This window comes from Manis javanica, chromosome 8, assembly GCF_040802235.1.
Source record: "Manis javanica isolate MJ-LG chromosome 8, MJ_LKY, whole genome shotgun sequence".
Lineage (NCBI taxonomy): Eukaryota > Metazoa > Chordata > Mammalia > Pholidota > Manidae > Manis > Manis javanica.
This window is the reverse complement of record NC_133163.1, coordinates 114,412,506-114,431,902: the sequence shown is the minus strand read 5'-3', so window position 1 is coordinate 114,431,902 and position 19,397 is coordinate 114,412,506. Positions and strand designations below refer to the sequence as shown.

The 19,397-nt window shown below is 35.8% G+C and overlaps 1 protein-coding gene and 1 pseudogene across 4 annotated transcripts in view; both read left to right on the top strand.

Annotated features, from left to right (window-relative positions):
* The window catches only part of DPP8 (dipeptidyl peptidase 8), an 82,784-nt gene that overhangs the window by 30,489 nt on the left and 32,898 nt on the right, over nt 1-19,397 (top strand). For all 4 annotated transcript variants that reach the window (XR_005059015.2, XM_037010009.2, XM_037010010.2 and 1 more), the window contains 6 exons: nt 2,651-2,824; nt 3,626-3,794; nt 8,308-8,418; nt 9,744-9,872; nt 10,417-10,478; nt 12,179-12,279. Coding sequence is in view for 3 of the 4 variants with exons in the window: in XM_037010009.2 (XP_036865904.1) it covers nt 2,651-2,824; nt 3,626-3,794; nt 8,308-8,418; nt 9,744-9,872; nt 10,417-10,478; nt 12,179-12,279 (746 nt within the window). In the remaining variant the exon portion in view is untranslated. The remainder of the gene's footprint in view (nt 1-2,650; nt 2,825-3,625; nt 3,795-8,307; nt 8,419-9,743; nt 9,873-10,416; nt 10,479-12,178; nt 12,280-19,397) is intronic.
* LOC108395677 (heterogeneous nuclear ribonucleoprotein A1-like 2) lies at nt 12,337-15,143 on the top strand (annotated as a pseudogene).

Genomic DNA, 19,397 nt, shown 5'->3' with positions numbered 1-19,397 from the left:
CCAGTTATGTCATCAAAGAGTTTAGGTTCAGGTGAGGTCCTGGCCATAGGAACTTCAACTTTCCCCATAGTCAGTTTTGGCAGCTTGTATGTTTCTAGAAATTTAACTGTTTCATCTATGTAATTTAATTTGTTGGCATACTATCCCCTTATAAGCCTTTTTATCCCTGTAAGGTCATGAGCAATGACCCTCTTTCATTCTTTGTTTTTGTAAATTGATTTTCTCTTTTTGGTTTTTTTTTTATCATTCTACCTAAATTTGTTTAATTTGTTGAACTTTTCAAAGAACCCACCTTTGGATTTATTTAGCTTTATTTTTCTATATAATTGTATACTCAGAGTTGCTCTTGGCTTTAGTGGTAATAGTCTTAAGAAATATTTAAAACAAAAATCATAATAAAACTACATTGAAATTACTTTCAAAGAACCAACCTTTGGATTTGTTGAGCTTTATTTTTCTATATAATTATATACTCAGAGTTGCTCTTGGTTTTAATGGTAATAGTTTTAAGATCATACTTAATAAAACTACATTGAAATTACTAGTTTTTTCTATTGGAGCCTAACACATATGTACAAATGTATATGTATGTAATTAAACATAAATAAAAAGTGATCAATGAATATAAAAAACTAGCAGGATTCCAAGGTTGCCTCATTTTTTTTTTAATCCTGATTTTTTATTATATTATAATGCTATCATAATCAAAATCATATGGTACTGGAATAAAAGTAAAACAGGCACATAGAACAATTCACCAGGGTTGCCTCATTTTTAATCTCACCTAACATTATTTTAGATTTGCAAGTATGGATTCATTTTGGCCATCCTTGAACATTGTTTACTTTCATTGTGCTAGCTTAATTTTGGAGTGATACATTTCTGCCAATAAACTTAGCTAGACTCCTTTTTTTTTTTTTTTTTGTACTAAGGTGTCATTGATATACGCTCTTATGAAGGTTTCACAAGAAAAACAATGTGGTTACTACATTCATACTTATTACCGAGTCCCCCCCCACATACCCCATTGCAGTCACTGTCCATCAGTGTAGTAAGATGCCAGAGTCCCTGCTTGTCTTCTCTGTGCTACATTGTCTTCCCAGTGACTCCACACACACCATGTGCACTAATCATGATACCCCACAATCCCCTTCTCCCTCCCTCCCCACCTGCCCTTCCCCACCCCTCCCCTTTGGTAACTGCTAGTCCCTTCTTAGAGTCAGTGAGTCTGCTGCTATTTTGTTCCTTCAGTTTTGCTTCATTGTTATACACCACAAATAGGGGAAATCATTTGGTATTTGTCTTTCTCTGCCTGACTTATTTCACTGAGCATAATACCCTCTAGCTCTGTCCATGTTGTTGCAAATGGTAGGATTTCTTTCTTTCTTATGGCTGAGTAGTATTCCATTGCGTATATGTACCACATCTTCTTTATCCATTCATCTTCTGATGGGCACTTAGGTTGTTTCTGTATCTTGGCTATTGTAAATCAGCTAGACTCCTTTTTAAAGTAGTACTCCTTGACAGCAGAAATCATGTCAGTTTCTTTCATTTATCAAACTCAGAGTGTAAAGAGATTTTGGTGAGGGAAAGTATAGATGTAGTTTTTTAAGTTAGCCTTTATTAGATTTGTTTTCTTTATATTTCTTCTTAAATTTTATACCTGTATCTGTTATTTCTAGCTTGGTTAAACCTCTCATCATCACCAATCACTAATTACAATATTCTTTAAGAGAGATTTTAATAGGTGCTGTAGGTAGGAAAACAAAATGTCCCCAGTTTTGTTCTCAAGTTTCTTAAATCTATTTCCAGACAAAAATATTGAAAGAAGTGATAGTCAAATAAGTAAAATAGCAACTCTAATGTAAATTTCAAAGAAGAACTCACTATGTACCACAGTACATCAGGAAGCTTTCCTGCCCAAGGTTGAATTAGAGCTATCAGTAAAACTTGGGGATATCAGTAAAACTTGGATGGATAGAAAGAAAAATAGCCTTTCAAAGGGGAAACAAAATGGAACAAAGGCCAGGAGGCAGAACATCACATACTGGGTTTTACATCAGTGATGTGACCAGCTAGACTTAAGGTTTTATTAGAGGAGTTTTATTAGTAGATGCAGTGGAAAAGTACTAATGACAGCTGCTATTTGAGAGCTTACTCTGTGCCAATCATTGTGCTAAACACTTACATATTTTATCTAAGTTAATCTTCACAAAGCAGAAGTAGATGATTTATTACTATTTTGAAAGTGAAGAAAAATTACTTTTCAAGAAATAATTTACTTGCCCAAAGTCAGGCTTTAAGTGAGAATCAAAGCCTAGATTCAAACCACTTGATTTCAAAGTCTGTGCTCTTAACTGCATACAAAACTGCTAAGTTGCATTAGGCTGTGGAAGATCTTGAATGCCAGGCCAAGGTGATGAGACATAATGCTTGTTCTTTAATGTTTACAGTAATCACCTAGAAACCCTTTATCAATAAATCTTTCAGCAGACTTCTTGAAATTAATGTGATAAAAGTCATTGACAAATTTGGGGGTCACTCAAAATGTAGACTCAATAATATTGGAGATGCTAGGATTTCAGTGCTAACAGCAAAAAGCAAGCTATCAGATACTGGAATAGGAGAATTCTTTTTCCTTTTACATTAGGCAACACTGGACTATGGGATGTATTCTCGAGAAGAAGAACTGTTAAGAGAAAGAAAACGCATTGGAACAGTTGGAATTGCTTCTTATGATTATCACCAAGAAAGTGGAACATTTCTATTTCAAGCTGGTAGTGGAATTTATCATGTAAAAGATGGAGGGCCACAAGGATTTACTGTAAGTTGACGATACTACTCCTTAATCTGTTACTACATGTTAAATCCTAAGGATTATTTGCATCCAGATCAGTTAAACCAAAAAGTTCTGTTTATCCACCAATTAAGAAATTTAGTAATAAAAGAAAAAAACAAGAAATACGGGTATTAATTTCCAATTTTAAGAGTTAACAATTTTTTCCAGCAGCATTAATGTACAATTTATAATTTTAAAAAATATTCCTACACTTGGTATGTAGAAAGGAAGATACAGTAAAGGCATTAATGCCCATTTTCTGAGCAAGTGCTGAGGGGTATTTTGGAAGATAACATTACCACAAGTTACCACAAGCAGTCTGCTTTTGGTTCCCTTAAAAGCTAAATTCATCTTAATAAATGTTTGGTTTTAACCAATCAGTTCTTTATGTGCTATTAGAAAGAACTCTTCTTTTGATAGAATTGTGGTGATCTTTCATTACATCTTTATGATCAAACTATTTTGTATTGGTAAAATTAATTTGAAATATTTAATAAAGTGTTCAATAAATAAATGTTCAATAAAAGCATTTAACAAACAATAATTACTCTTTTCTTAAATAAAATTTGTGAAATCCTATTATATTGTCTTTATTTCCTCTCCTAATACTTTCTAATTCATAGTAAAAAGAATTACTCTTTATAAGTTAAGGCATATGAAAGTATATTTTTCAGGGGAGCAATTATCATAGTTGACATTTTACTTGTAATTATTGTTCATTTTGTAGGAAACAAATATGTATGTATCAGCCTGATACTTGCCTTAAAATATTGTTTACTTTTCTAGCAACAACCATTACGGCCCAATTTAGTGGAGACTAGTTGTCCCAACATTCGGATGGATCCCAAATTATGCCCAGCTGATCCTGACTGGATTGCTTTTATACATAGCAATGATATTTGGATATCCAACATTGTAACCAGAGAAGAAAGGAGGCTCACCTATGCGCACAATGGTAATGCATTGTTCTTCAAATCTACTTTGCCGAAAAGTATTTTTAAAATTTAATTTGCTTTTAGCTTTTGAAGTTGATGCAAGCTGGGTAATCTTTAAAGTTAAAAAAGAAAGTACAGAGGGTAAGAGGCAGGTACCACCTGTGTAATGCTGCCTTCCCTTGATGTTCATTTTCAGATGGCACAACAGTAGCACCTCTGATGTGATTTTTCTGTTAGCATAGTAAGACTGCCAGCATTTCTCCAAAACTGTTCTAATTTAATTTTTTATTTTCAAAATTAATCTAGTTTTTGGGAAACAAACAGAAAAACCTATTACACATGATAAGAACTTTCTGAAAATTTATGTCCCTGTTTTGGAGACCCTACTTAGTTACTTTGTCATAATAGGAAAAACAAAACTTTGTAGTATAACTGTGTGTATTGTGGAAATACTTCATTTTTATTGAAATGACTATAATCCTACTAAACACTACTCAGAGCACAGAAAAAATGTGGGTATTTTCCTCTAAAACTTTTGTACATATGAAAGATGGGAAATAGTGTGTATTTTTGAACACATGGATGGTAACTAAAAATTCATTTGTTCAACTGTTACCTGATATAACGTTAACAAAGCTAATTTATTGGGCATCTTTAATAAGTTATTTCAGAATGCTATTAGAATGCAATAGTGTATTGACAGCCAGTGTTTTTTCATCATTAGGAAAGTCAGTGTTATAGAAGAAGCATTTTCCTGAACAATTACATTGATGGAAAAAGCACTAAACTAGGAATCAATAAATCTGTTCAACCTACTCAATCAATCAACAAAAATACATGAAGTTCCTGTATGCCAGGCATTGTGGCTAGAACTAAGGCTATAGAATTGAATAAGACACGGTCACAGGCCTCAAGGAAACTGTATAAACAAATAATAACAAAATAGAATGATAAGCCAGGGAGTTATGAGATGACTACACATTAGCCAATACACCCCAGATGAAGAGACTGCACAAGAAAAGTCGATGCAGAGGGCCTCATTTGGAAGCCGGCTCATGGTGTTAGAAGCAGTCTCATGGTCCTAACACACAAGGTATGAGTCAGGAAATAGAGAAAGATAAAGTCAGCAGCTGAGAAGAGCCAGGACGAGGGTAGACTATATCTTGTAAATGAACATGGTCTTTGTCATGATGTGGGTGTCCACTGAAGAGTTTTTACCAGTTGGATGGTGTGGTCAGAGTCATATTGTAGAGAAATTGTTCTGGATACTTTGTGAAAGTTGTATTTGAGAAGCACAAGACTAGAGACAGGGACATGAAAGCTTGAGAGTTGCAATTATCTGGGGTTTGGATATTTTTACTTAATTCTAACTATTAGAATAAAGCCTTTTTTGGTCTAATTTTTTCTTCTGTAAATTGTTTTACACACAGGATTATTGTGAAGATTGGCAGAACTTAAAGTAGAAAGCACTGAACCCCTGCAGGATACTATAGTAATGTTTTTTTTCCTTTTCTGTGCATGTAGGTATGTGGTATATTTATTTTCAGGATTAGTATAGTAGTTAAAAATAGAATCAAGAACCAGACTATCTGTGTTTGAGTCTAAATATTTTAGTCTGTGGTTGGAGTCTAAGTATTTTAGCTCTGTGACTTTGAGTAAGTTATTTAACCCATCTCTGGGTTTCCCTACCTGTAAAAAGGCATGTCATCATAATGCTGTTATGAGGTTTTAATGACTTAATATTTGTGAAGTGTTTAGGACAGTGTCTGAAACATAGTAAATGCTACATAAGTTTAGGTAGAAAGATAGGTGGAAAGTGAGCATGATCACTCTTATTCTGCTTATTCACAATAGATTCCCAAGTGAAAGTGTGCTTGTAGATGGGTTTAATCAATCAGCGTGTGTGTGTGTGTTTATTCTCTGCCTAGTGTGGTAGAGGAATTTAAAAGTAATATAAGACCAGCCTCTACTCTCAAATGACCTATCAGGAGAACGAGATGATAACCATTTATTCCTTTAATAGCTAGCTGAATAATTGAGGTCTGTTGTAAGTGATGGGGAGATACAAATGAGTGATACCTATTCTCATACCTAAAGGAGAACAACTGTAAAACAATATGGGGGTATGACTTTGGGGTAGTTTAAAGATCCAGGAAAACTGAGCATTGGTTTTGGCTCCATCATTAATTCTAAAATTCAGTTGGTGGCAAAACCTGACTTGAACTGACCAAAGGATATTTACAATGTTTATCCTACTTAGTGTGCCTGCTCATAAGTTTGTTGCAAGAATTTTGGTATATTTGATTACAGGGTATTTGATTACCCTGCTGTAGATGTTGTATAGTTATATAGTAGATGTATAATATATGAAGAATACCCTAAATTCTGAGTTCCAAACACTTCTGGACTCAAGATTTTTGGTTAAGGGATTATTGGTTCATATTGCACATTCATTTCATACAATATATAGAAAACACAGGTAAGCAAAAATAATATGTGACACTTGACTGTAAAATTTAAATCACCATGATATACTACTATACCCCCATTAGACTAGCTAAAGTGAGAAAGATTAAGAACACCAAATGTTGGAGAGGAGCTTTCATACAGTGCTAGTAAGAATTATAAAATAATACAAATGCTTTGGAAAACTGGGTGGCAGTTTCTTATAGTTAAACATACACTTGTCATACTACTCAGCCATTCCACTCTTAGTTCTTTGTTCAAGAGAAATGAAAATATTAGTAGCCAAAAACTAGAAGCAGCCCAGATGTCCATTAACAGATGAATGGATAAAAGAACCGGTGTGCTATGAAATAGTACTCAGCGATAAACAGGAGTGAATTACTGATAAATGTAACAACACTGTCGAATCCCAAAAGCAGGCACAAAGAATATACTGTATGGTTTCATTTATATGATGTTCTAGAATATGCAGAACTAACCTCTGGTGATAGATCAATGGTTGCTTCTGGGGTGGGGACAGAGATTGAGTGGGAAGGGGCATTAGAAAATATTCTGGAATGTTGAAGATAGTCTATGCCTTGATAGGATTTGTTTTACAAGTACATGCATTTTTCAAAAATTAGTGGTACACTAAAGATTTTGTAAACTGTAAAGCCATTCTTTAAAAAACTTTGTCCATAAGGCTCCTATAGTGCTGGTAATGTTCTACATCTTGACTTTGGTGTTGATTATAGGTGTGGATACATATGTAAAGGTTCATTAAATGCTATGTTACCATTTGTTAACTTCTTGGCATGTCTGTAAAACCTCAAAGCAATTAAAAAAATACACATACCCTTTAAGAAGGAAAGACATTTCCACTTTTAGGAAATTATCCTACAGATATACCCACACATATGCAAAATGACATACACAAAGTTATAAATTACAGCATTGCTTATAATAGCAAACCATGGAAACAAATTAAATGTTCACTGGTACATTCATCCAATGGAATATTATGAACCTGTTTTAAAAAAAAGAACAAAGAGCTTATGTAGGGATATGAAAAGAGCTCCAAGATAAGTTGAACTAAAAAAAAAAAAATCCAAAAGGAAAAAAAACAGTGTTTATAGTATGCTATCATTTGTGTAAAAATATCTTTACAGGTAGAGTACCTCTCCTCCTGGGAGGAGAGCTTGGCTGGGCAACACAGTGAGAGGGAGGTTTACTTTGCAATGAATCCTTTTTTGTATGTACCCTTTGTACTGTATATACCATGAGAATCTATTATTTTTTTAAATAAATAATACTAAAACTCAAAAAAAAAAAAAAACTTTGTCCATAATCTGTTTGGAGAGAACCATATTTTGATTTATATCCTAACACCTTTTAAAGTGCATATTTATATAGCATTTTTATAAATGGACTCAAGGTGTGTATGACATTTAGTAATACGCTTTTTTAAAATTCAAATATATTATAAACATTTTCCCATGTTATGACATCTTATATAATTATGGCCTTGTGGTTTTGGTTTTTATTTTTAAAGAGTTTCCTTCAAACTGCTGGTAATCAGATAAGAGCTGAGCTGCTCTGGTCGAATGGTAGGAAGGAGAGAAAGAAGGATGCTGAAATTACATGATCTGTAAGGCCATTCTAGGTCTAGAGATGTACTTCCTTTGGGTAGGAGAGTTACAAGTGACCATGACCCTTTACACATGTATCCTTTTTCCCATGATCCTAGCTAGGTGGGAAAATAATAACTAACATTTATGGAGCACATTCTATGGTTGGGGCTTTGTTCTAAGTGTTTTATGTGAATTAACTCATTTAATCCCCAAAACAACCCTGTACGGTAGGTTCTTATTCCCATTTACAACTAGGACACTGCGGTGGAATGAGATTGGGAGATTTGCACAAGGTCAGTCAGTTAATGATGGAGCCCAGATTTGAATTTAGTCTATTTGGCTCCATAGTTCACCACTGTACTACAGCTGCCTTTCAAAGTAAAGTGGATCATTCCTTTTGTACTCATGAAAATATAGAAAACTTTCTGCAATAATTTCGCCTTTTATTTTTGTCTAGAGCTAGCCAACATGGAAGAGGATCCCAGATCAGCTGGAGTTGCTACCTTTGTTCTTCAGGAAGAATTTGATAGATATTCTGGCTATTGGTGGTGTCCAGAAGCTGAAACAAGTAAGGGGGTTCAAAACAGTATAGGTCAATTGAAGTAGTATCAGATTCAGCTACCAATTAGTTAAGTACATGGATTCTAAATCCTGAATAATAGATTCTGAAGTGCTGAAGATTGAATCCTCCCCTCCCAGTAGGTACTTAGAATGTACTAGCTGTATGGCCTTTAATGAATTCTAGTGAAAACAACTGAATTGTGGTTCAGTACCTCAGGTCTTTCAGCTCTCTTTGCAAATATGTCATTTAGAAGCTGGGCTTGGTAATGTAGCAACATCGGTGGCAAAACAAAAAACCCCACACCTTAATGAGTTGCTGTAAAAACATAGAATTGACTAAAGAGTCTGCCTGAACAGAATTCATGTATGAATGGATCAGAGAAAAGGGCACAAATTCCTCCTTTTTCTGGTGAATTCACTGCCTGAGAAACAGCTTATAGCACTGGCTTTCAAACTTTTTGTTTATGATCCAATTAGAATTTGCTTTATATTCTAGCCTAATACACTGTACATCTACTGTATACATAAATTGAAAGTAAATGTCATGAAGCAGTATTTATCCTTATATGCTTTCCCTTTAGACAGTCAAATGCTTATAAGCTGAATGCACACAAGATTAATTAAAAAACAGTCTTCCCTTTCAGATTTTTTTAACTTTATTGAGATATCATTTATATATAATACAATACAATAATTTATGTACAATGCACTTGATATTGTATATTTTTTTGTTTGTTGTATATTTTAAATACTGGTATAACCAGTTAATAGATTTCATTACTCTAATGGATTATAGCTAACATTCTGAACACTTCTTTAAGAGATCATGAAAGATATCATTTTAAGCCATGTCTTAGATTTCGACATTTTATTTTAAAGTGTAAAATGTTTTGCCATAACTGTATTTGTTAGAACAAGATTTTGACACGAGTTAGAGAAACCATTAAAAAAATTGAACTCTATTTAAATGGTATTTATTTTTTTTATAGGAAACATTTTAAATGTAATTAAATAGTTCCCTTTTTAACAAGGAATGTATTTTAAGGCATGCAAAGACCAAAGTCCGTTACAAATATGTTGCCCCATTTTAAATATGTTTATAAGCATAATTATCCTCAGTTTTTGCCTTCCAAAAGAAGTAATCTTTAACCAGTAAAAGTAAGTTAGCAGTATCTCACTTGCAACTGAAAAAACTAGTGTTATTTTCATACATAAAAGCAGCATATTTTACACATAAATTATTTTTCATTATGAGAAATATACTACTAGAGGGAAAGGTCAGTTATGCTAGAATAATTCTTCTAAATTTTCATTATTTAAATTCCTTTTAAGCTCCCAGTGGCAGCAAAATTCTTAGAATTCTGTATGAAGAAAACGATGAATCCGAGGTGGAAATTATTCATGTTACGTCCCCTATGTTGGAAACGAGGAGGGCAGATTCATTCCGTTATCCTAAAACAGGTACTGTATTCCACTGATATTTATATTCACTCATTTCTACTTTCTGAACAAAATTCTCTGTAGTCATCCAAAGATATGGTCAACATTAATCATTTACAGCCTTAGTAAGGATAACTTTGTTGTTCATTAAGTGTCACTGAAGTAGGTTTCTTAATTGCAGGCTAATTTTGAATTACTTTCAAAGCTAGGGAAGTGCACAAAGTTGTTTATTTCAAGGAATAAATAAAAAGGTGTCTTTGCTGGGAAGTAAACACTTTTAAGGGATTATGTTCTTAATAAATTAGTAATTTCCCCCCATTTTGCTGTTTATAGCATTTCAGTTATAAAACGATATTTCATATGGAATCTTGATGTTTTTCAGCCTCTTTTTTTTATACCCATATTGAAAATTACCTATTTGAGGTGTTGTTCTGAGATTCTTATGCAGTAAAGCCCTGACTATACAATATTCCTGATTTGACTGAAGTGTAAAGAGGATTTAGCTGGCAAAATCAGTTTGAATAATTGTATGTGTTTATTATTATTTGTTTATGTCTCTCTAAAGGCACAGCAAATCCAAAAGTCACTTTTAAGATGTCAGAAATAATGATTGATGCTGAAGGAAGGGTAAGTATAAAACATTGAGTTGACTTTTTGTGTCATTTGAGTAGTTAAGTCGGTCTAGTTAGAGATCTTAGATATGCTTTTTAATTTTTTATACTTGAACTTGCTGAGATATCTGTGAATCGATTTCAGATTGACCTAATTTTCTACCTTCTATTTCTGTATTCCCAAGATAGGAACATGGGGATAAATATATTTGCCACTCCTTTCCAATAGTTTTTCCTTTTTGTCTTTGTTAACTCTCCAGATTAGTATTAAAAATACAGCAGTTATTGACTGGTAACTTACTTTCTGTGTTGAATAGCTGTCTGTGGTTAAATATCCCACATTTCTCTTACATTGCTTCTTTTCTTTTAGACAATAAAATGCTTATAAGCTGAATGAACACAAGATTAATTAAAAAGCAGTCTTCCTGCTGTACTTTTTTTAACAACTTCATTGAGATATAATTTATATACAATACAATAATTTATATACAGTTTATATACAGTTCACTCATATAAAGTTCAAAATAGCTTTTAATTTATATTCACAGAGTGTGCAACCATTCCTACAATCAATTTTGGAAAATTTTCATCACCCCAAAAAGAGGCCCCACATCCCTTAGTCATCATGCCACAGCATCAGCATTCCCCCCATCCCTGGTCAACCACTAATCTACTTTCTGTCTACAGATTTGCCTATTCCGGACATATCATATAAATAGAATCATACAGTATCTAGTCTGATTTCTTTCACTTAGTGTCATGTTTTCAGGCTCTATCCATATGGTACCACATATCAGCACTTCATTACTTTTTATCACCAAAAAGTAATTTCATTGTATTAAAATTAATAGTAATTACATATGGAAATACCACATTTTATTTATCCACTCATCAGCTAATGGGCATTTGGATTGTTTACATCTTCTGGCTACTATAAATAATGCTACTGTGAATGTATGTGTACAGGTTTTTGTGTGGGTAGACATTTCTGTTTCTCTTAGTTATATGCCTAGGAGTGGAATTATTGGGTCATATAGCTCTCTGCCAAACTTTTCCAAGTGGCTCCACTATTTTATATTCCCACCAGCAGTGTATGAGCTTTCCAGTTTCTCCACATCTTCATCAACACTTGTTACAGTTTGTCTTATTCATTACAGCCATTCTAGTGGGTGGGTTTGAAGTTCTATTTCATTGTGGCTTTGATTTACATTTTCCTGATGGTTAATGATGTTGAGCATCTTTTCATGTGCGTATCGGCTATTTGTATATCTTCTTTGAAGAACTGTCTATTTAGATCCTTTGCCCATTTATTTTAATTTATTTTTTTAATTGTGTTGGTTAGACTTTAAAAGGAAAAATGTTTGACTTACCCAGGGCCATTTTACTAATATGCTACATAAAAAATATTTAAGGCTGAAAAATATAGGGAACTAGGGACTATTATTTTTTCTTAAATACTAGAGTCTATAAAGTGATTAAAACTTTATTTTTATCAGTTATTATCAAGGGTTCTGTTAATATAAACTCATGGGAAAAAGATTTTTAGACTCTGTTAGGAAACCCACAACTTACTGCTGGTTTTGCTGTATCCTTCAGGCCTTTTTAAACACTTAAGTCTGAAAAAGTATCATGCTGTTAAAGGTAATGATTGAAGTAAACTAGTAAGCTATGGTGTTAAGTCTTCAATAACTAGATTCCTTTTTTCTTTTTTAATAGATTATAGATGTCATAGATAAGGAACTAATTCAGCCTTTTGAGATTCTGTTTGAAGGAGTTGAATATATTGCCAGAGCTGGATGGACTCCAGAGGGAAAATAGTGCGTATGTTATTGTCACTTCTTTACAAAAATAGTTTAGTACCCAGACCTTTAGAAATGTCTGTGCTGTTAGGTTTGCCTTTTGGTTGGTGCCGCCTTCACATGGGAATTTGCAGTGTTGTTATTTCTCCACAAAGAACTAAGTGGACTTGTCAATTTGTAATCCTATATAAGCATAGGTACATTGCGTTTTAATTCTATCTCTGAGTCATAGTTTCAGTGTTATTTGTGGTTCAGTTGTATGATTTTAAGGCTCAGATGTTAGTAGGGTTTTTTTTTATTGTGTAATTTAAGCAAAAGTATTTGCAGAGCCTTATATGAAGATGATTACGTATAGTTCCCATGTCTAATGTAGACAACAGGAGTTTCACAAGGCCGGCCTTGTTGAGACTAAAGGGAGAAAACAATTTCAAAAGCCATTTGTGGTTTTGAAGCTTTAAAGAAAACTCTTTTTAAAAACTCTGTTCAAGCTTAACTTTTAAAAGTTAAGTGTAGTTCTCCGCCCATGGACGCTGCTGAGTAAGCATCGTTGAAGTCACCCCTCCCAGCGCCGTCATGTGAGCCTGAACAGCAGTGGAAGCCCTTCATCTGAGCTCTGAGCTTTGAAACAACCAATGAAAGTCTGAGGAGCCGTTCTGAGCGATGGGGAGCGCTCCTGGACTGTGTGGCAGTGGGAGACCCGAACACCAAGAGCTCCAGAGGCCTTGGCTCTGTCACCTATGCCGCTGCAGGGGAGGTGGGTGCGCCATGGATGCGAGGCTGCGCAAGGTGGACGGAAGAGTCATGGGACCGAAGAGGACTGTCTCCAGAGAAGATTCTCAAAGACCCGGTGCGCACCTAACTGTGAGAAAGATTTTCATTGGTGTCATTAAAGGTGATACTGAAGAACATCACCTAAGATATTATTTTGAGCAGTATGGGAAAACTGATGTGATTGAAATCATGACTGACTGAGGCAGCGGCAAGAAAAGAGGCTTTGCTTCTGTAACCTTTGATGACCATGATTCTGTAGACAAGATCGTCATTCAGAAACACGACACTGAGTGGCCACGACTGTGAAGTAAGGAAAGCCCTATTTGAGCAAGAGATGGCTAGTGCTTCCTCTAGCCAAAGACGTCGGAGGGGTTCTGGAAACTTTAGTGGTGGTCATGGAGGTGGTTTTGGAGGGAACGACAACTTTGGTCATGGAGGACACTTCAGTGGTCGAGGTGGTGGCAGTGGGGATGGCTATAATGGTCTGGTCATGATGGAAGCAATTTTGGAGGTGGCAGAAACTTCAATGATTTTGGCAGTTACAACAATCAGTCTTCCAATTTTGGACCCATGAAAGGAGGAAACTTTGGAGGCAGAAGCTTGGACCCATATGGTGGTAGGGGCCAATACTTTGCCAAACCATGAAACCAAGGATGCCTGTGGGTTCCAGCAGGAGTTAGGAAAGTGGCAGGAGGTTTTAATCACTGCCAGGAAACAAAGCTTAGCGGAAGAGAAGAGCCAGAGAAGTGACGGGGAAGCTACAGGTTACAACAGATTGGTGAACTCAGCCAAGCACAGTGGTGGCAGGGCCTAGCTGCTACAAACAAGACATGTTTTAGACAATACTCATGTGTATGGGCAAAAAACTTGAGGTCTGCTTTTTTTTTTTTTTTTTTTGAGGTATCTCTCATATTTATTGATCAAATGGTTGTTAACAACAATAAAATTCTGTATAGGGGGGTCAATGCTCAATGTACAATCATTAATCCATCTCAAGCCTGATTCTCGTCAGTCTCCAATCTTCTGAAGCATAATGAACAAGTTCTTACATGGTGAACGAATTCTTACATAATGAATAAGTTCTTACATGGTGAACAGTGCAAGGGCAGTCATCACAGAAACTTTCGGTTTTGATCACGCATTATGAACTATAAACAATCAGGTCAAATATGAATATTCGTTTGACTTTTATACTTGATTTATATGTGGATCCCACATTTCTCCCTTTATTATTATTATTATTATTATTTTTAATAAAATGCTGAAGTGGTAGGTAGATGCAAGATAAAGGTAGAAAACATAGTTTAGTGCTGTAAGAGGGCAAATGTAGATGATCAGGTGTGTGCCTATGGACTAAGTATTAATCCAGGCTAGACAAGGGCAGCAAAACATCCACGGGTGCAGAAGATTTCTCTCAAAACGGGGGGTGAGGTTCTGAGCCTCACCTCTGTTGATCCCCAATTTCTCACCTGATGGCCCCCCTGCGACTGTGCCTGTCTTAGGTTGTTCCTCCCTTGAGGAATCTTACCCGTCTCTGGCTAACCAGTCATCTTCCGGGGCCATACAGGGAAATGTAAAGTTGGTAAGTGAGAGAGAAGCAATATTGTTTGAAGAGGTTACCTTTTTACTTCTTTGCAGATTTATGCCCTGTGGCTTCTATGCCCAGCACTTGTCTCGAGGTATCTTTACCACCTGGAGGAATTATGATACTCAGTAAATTCGATATGAGGCACGAATTCTATTTAAGGGTTGTAATTAGGAAGGAAGAAGAAAAGCTATAGAGGTAGCATATGAAGGAAACTTGGGAGGATTGATTATTTCTTTGACATATCTTCTTGTAGAGTACCTTAAGCATGTATAGGTTTTAAACTACCAACTAACTTGCGCTCACATATTAACATAATAGGAATATGGTGACATAAACAAAGCAAATCTATAATTACCATCCATCTCCAGTGAAGCCAAGAAAACCATTTAGGCACCCTAGGCATTTGTGAAAATTTGTCTATGGTATGATGGATATTGTCCAACTGTACTTGAACAGTCTGAGAGAAATCAGACAAATTAAAGCAGCCCATTTCTGGGATCTGTTCACATCCCGTATGTTCTTTTAACCGTAGATAGTCTATAGTCATAAGATTTTGGAGTGCTACAACTTGCACCCCTCCCAACTCCTGGTTGAGTTCCAACAGTACAGATCCGGTCAAATCCGTTGTCTCACTGTATGCACATGCCAGCCTAGACATCTCCCTCCTCATTCCAATGGCAAGTCCAGGAGATGGTGGGCTGGATGCAGCCACAACCGCAGCATCGTCCGGATCCCTGTGGAGGCTTTTTGATGATCATCCCCTGGCACAAGTCCTCCAGAGAGTGCTGATGCCTGAAGCTCCTCCTCATATCGTATCTTAGTTCATTTTCTGGGTATCCAAGCTAGGCCTTGATCTTCTGCATAGAAACAAACAGACCCTTTGCCCACACTTTGACATGCCCTCTATACCACTGTGCAGAACTCATTGGAGGTCAGCACACAGGAACTGCTTTTTTTTTTTTTTTTTTTATTAAGAGAAAGGCATATTATCAGAAAAGAGTACCTCCGTAGCTGATCATCTGACACCCTTTAAGTGATCAACATTAAGGATATTTAAAGCATGAATTGATCTTTGATTTACCAATAGTTTTATCCTATCAAGGAGTAATCCCCCTTTTCTTTCTTTCTTTCTTTCTTTTTTTTTTTTGATCTTTAATCTACACTTACATGAAGAATACTATGTTTACTATGCTCTCCCCTATATCAGGTCCCCCCTAACAACCACATTACGGTTACTGTCTATCAGCTTAGCAAAATGTTGTAGAGTCACTACTTGTCCTCTCTGTGTTGTGCAGCCCACCCTCCCCTTTCTCCCTCCCCCCCATGCATGCTAATCTTAATACCCCCTTCTTCTTCCCCCCCATCCCTCCCTGCCCACCCATCCTCCCCAGTTCCTTTCCCTTTGGTACCTGTTAGTCCATTTTGGGGTTCTGTAATTCCGCTGCTGTTTTGTTCCTTCAGTTTTTCCTTTGTTCCTATACTCCTCAGATGAGTGAAATCATTTGGTATTTCTCTTTCTCCGCTTGGCTTATTTCACTGAGCATAATACTCTCCAGCTCCATCCATGTTGCTGCAAATGGTTGGATTTTTCCACTTCTTATGGCTGAGTAGTATTCCATTGTGTATATGTACCACATCTTCTTTATCCATTCATCTACCGATGGACATTTAGGTTGCTTCCAATTCTTGGCTATTGTAAATAGTGCTGCAATAAACATAGGGGTGCATCTGTCTTTCTCAAACTTGATTGCTGCGTTCTTAGGGTAAATTCCTAGGAGTGGAATTCCTGGGTCAAATGGTAGGTCTGTTTTGAGCATTTTGATGAACCTCCAAACTGCTTTCCACAATGGTTGAACTAATTTACATTTCCCACCAGCAGTGTAGGAGGGTTCCCCTTTCTCCACAGCCTCGCCAACATTTGTTGTTGTTTGTCTTTTGGATGGCAGCTATCCTTACTGGTGTGAGGTGATACCTCATTGTAGTTTTAATTTGCATTTCTCTGATAATTAGTGATGTGGAGCATCTTTTCATGTGTCTGTTGGCCATCTGTATTTCTTTTTTAGAGAACTGTCTGTTCAGTTCCTCTGCCCATTTTTTAATTGGGTTATTTGTTTTTTGTTTGTTGAGGCGTGTGAGCTCTTTATAGATTCTGGACATCAAGCCTTTATCGGATCTGTCATTTTCAAATATATTTTTCCATACTGTAGGGTTCCTTTTTGTTCTATTGATGGTGTCTTTTGCTGTACAGAAGCTTTTCAGCTTAATGTAGTCCCACTTGCTCATTTTTGCTGTTGTTTTCCTTGCCCGGGGAGATATGTTCAAGAAGAGGTCACTCATGTTTATGTCTAAGAGGTTTTTGCCTATGTTTTTTTCCAAGAGTTTAATGGTTTCATGACTTAGATTCAGGTCTTTGATCCATTTTGAGTTTACCTTTGTATATGGGGTTAGACAATGGTCCAGTTTCATTCTCCTACATGCAGCTGTCCAGTTTTGCCAACACCAACTGTTGAAGAGACTGTCATTTTGCCATTGTATGTCCATGGCTCCTTTATCAAATATTAATTGACCATATATGTTTGGGTTAATTTCTGGGGTCTCTAATCTGTTCCACTGGTCTGTGGCTCTGTTCTTGTGCCAGTACCAAATTGTCTTGATTACTATGGCTTTGTAGTAGAGCTTGAAGTTGGGGAGTGAGATCCCCCCTACTTTATTCTTCTTTTTCAGGATTGCTTTGGCTATTTGGGGTCTTTGGTGTTTCCATATGAATTTTTGAATTATTTGTTCCAATTCATTGAAGCATGTTGCTGGTAATTTGAGAGGGATTGCATCAAATCTGTATATTGCTTTGGGCAGGATGGCCATTTTGATGATATTAATTCTTCCTAGCCACAAGCATGGGATGAGTTTCCATTTATTAGTGTCCCCTTTAATTTCTCTTAAGAGTGACTTGTAGTTTTCAGAGTATAAGTCTTTCACTTCTTTGGTTAGGTTTATTCCTAGGTATTTTATTCTTTTTGATGCAATGGTGAATGGAATTGTTTTCCTGATTTCTCTTTTTATTGGTTCATTGTTAGTGTATAGGAAAGCTACAGATTTCTATGTGTTAATTTTGTATCCTGCAACTTTGCTGTATTCCGATATTAGTAGTTTTGGAGTGGAGTCTTTAGGGTTTTTTATGTACAGTATCACATCATCTGCAAATAGTGACAGTTTAACTTCTTCTTTACCAATCTGGATTCCTTGTATTTCTTTGTTTTGTCTGATTGCCGTGGCTAGGACCTCCAGTACTATATTAAATAACACTGGGGAGAGTGGGCATCCCTGTCTGGTTCCCGATCTCAGAGGAAATGCTTTCAGCTTCTCACTGTTCAGTATAATGCTGGCTGTGGGTTTATCATATATGGCCTTTATTATGTTGAGGTACTTGCCCTCTATTCCCATTTTGCTGAGAGTTTTTATCATGAATGGATGTTGAATTTTGTCAAATGCTTTTTCAGCATCTATGGAGATGATCATGTGGTTTTTGTCTTTCTTTTTGTTGATGTGGTGGATGATGTTGATGGATTTTCGAATGTTGTACCATCCTTGCATCCCTGGGATGAATCCCACTTGGTCATGGTGTATGATCCTTTTGATATACTGTTGAATTCTGTTTGCTAATATTTTATTGAGTATTTTTGCATCTACATTCATCAGGGATATTGGTCTGTAATTTTCTTTTTTGGTGGGGTCTTTGCCTGGTTTTGGTATTAGGGTGATGTTGGCTTCATAGAATGAGTTTGGGAGTATTCCCTCTTCTTCTATTTTTTGGAACACTTTAAGGAGAATGGGTATTATGTCTTCTCTGTGTGTCTGATAAAATTCCGAGGTAAATCTGTCCGGCCCTGGGGTTTTGTTCTTGGGTAGTTTTTTGATTACTGTTTCAATTTCTTTGCTCGTAATTGGTTTGTTTAACTTTTGTGTTTCTTCCTTGGTCAGTCTTGGGAGGTTGTATTTTTCTAGGAAGTTGTCCATTTCTTCTAGGTTTTCCAGCTTGTTGGCATATAGGTTTTCATAGTAGTCTTTAATAATTCTTTGTATTTCTTTGGAGTCTGTCGTGATTTTTCCATTCTCATTTCTGATTATGTTGATTTGTGTTGATTCTCTTTTTCTCTTAATAAGTTTGGCTAGAGGCTTATCTATTTTGTTTAGTTTCTCAAGGAACCAGCTCTTGGTTTCGCTGATTTTTGCTACTGTTTTATTCTTCTCAATTTTATTCATTTCTTCTCTGATCTTTATTATGTCCCTCCTTCTGCTGACGTTAGGCCTCATTTGTTCTTCTTTTTCCAGTTTCGATAATTGTGATGTTAGACTAATCATTTGGGATTGTTCTTCCTTCTTCAAGTGTGCCTGGATTGCTATGTACTTTCCTCTTAAGACTGCTTTCGCTGCGTCCCACAGAAGTTGGAGCTTTGTGTTGTTGTCATTTGTTTCTATATATTCCTTTATCTCTATTTTGATTTGTTCATTGATCCATTGATTATTTAGTAGCATGTTGTTAAGCCTCCATGTGTTTGTGAGCCTTTTTGTTTTGTTTGTAGAATTTATTTCTACTTTTATACCTTTGTGGTCTGAAAAATTGGTTGGTAGAATTTCAATATTTTGGAATTTACTGAGGCTCTTTTTGTGAGCTAGTATGTGGTCTATTCTGGAGAATGTTCCATGTGCACTTGAGAAGAATGTATATCCTGTTGCTTTTGGATGTAGAGTTCTATAGATGTCTATTAGGTCCATCTGT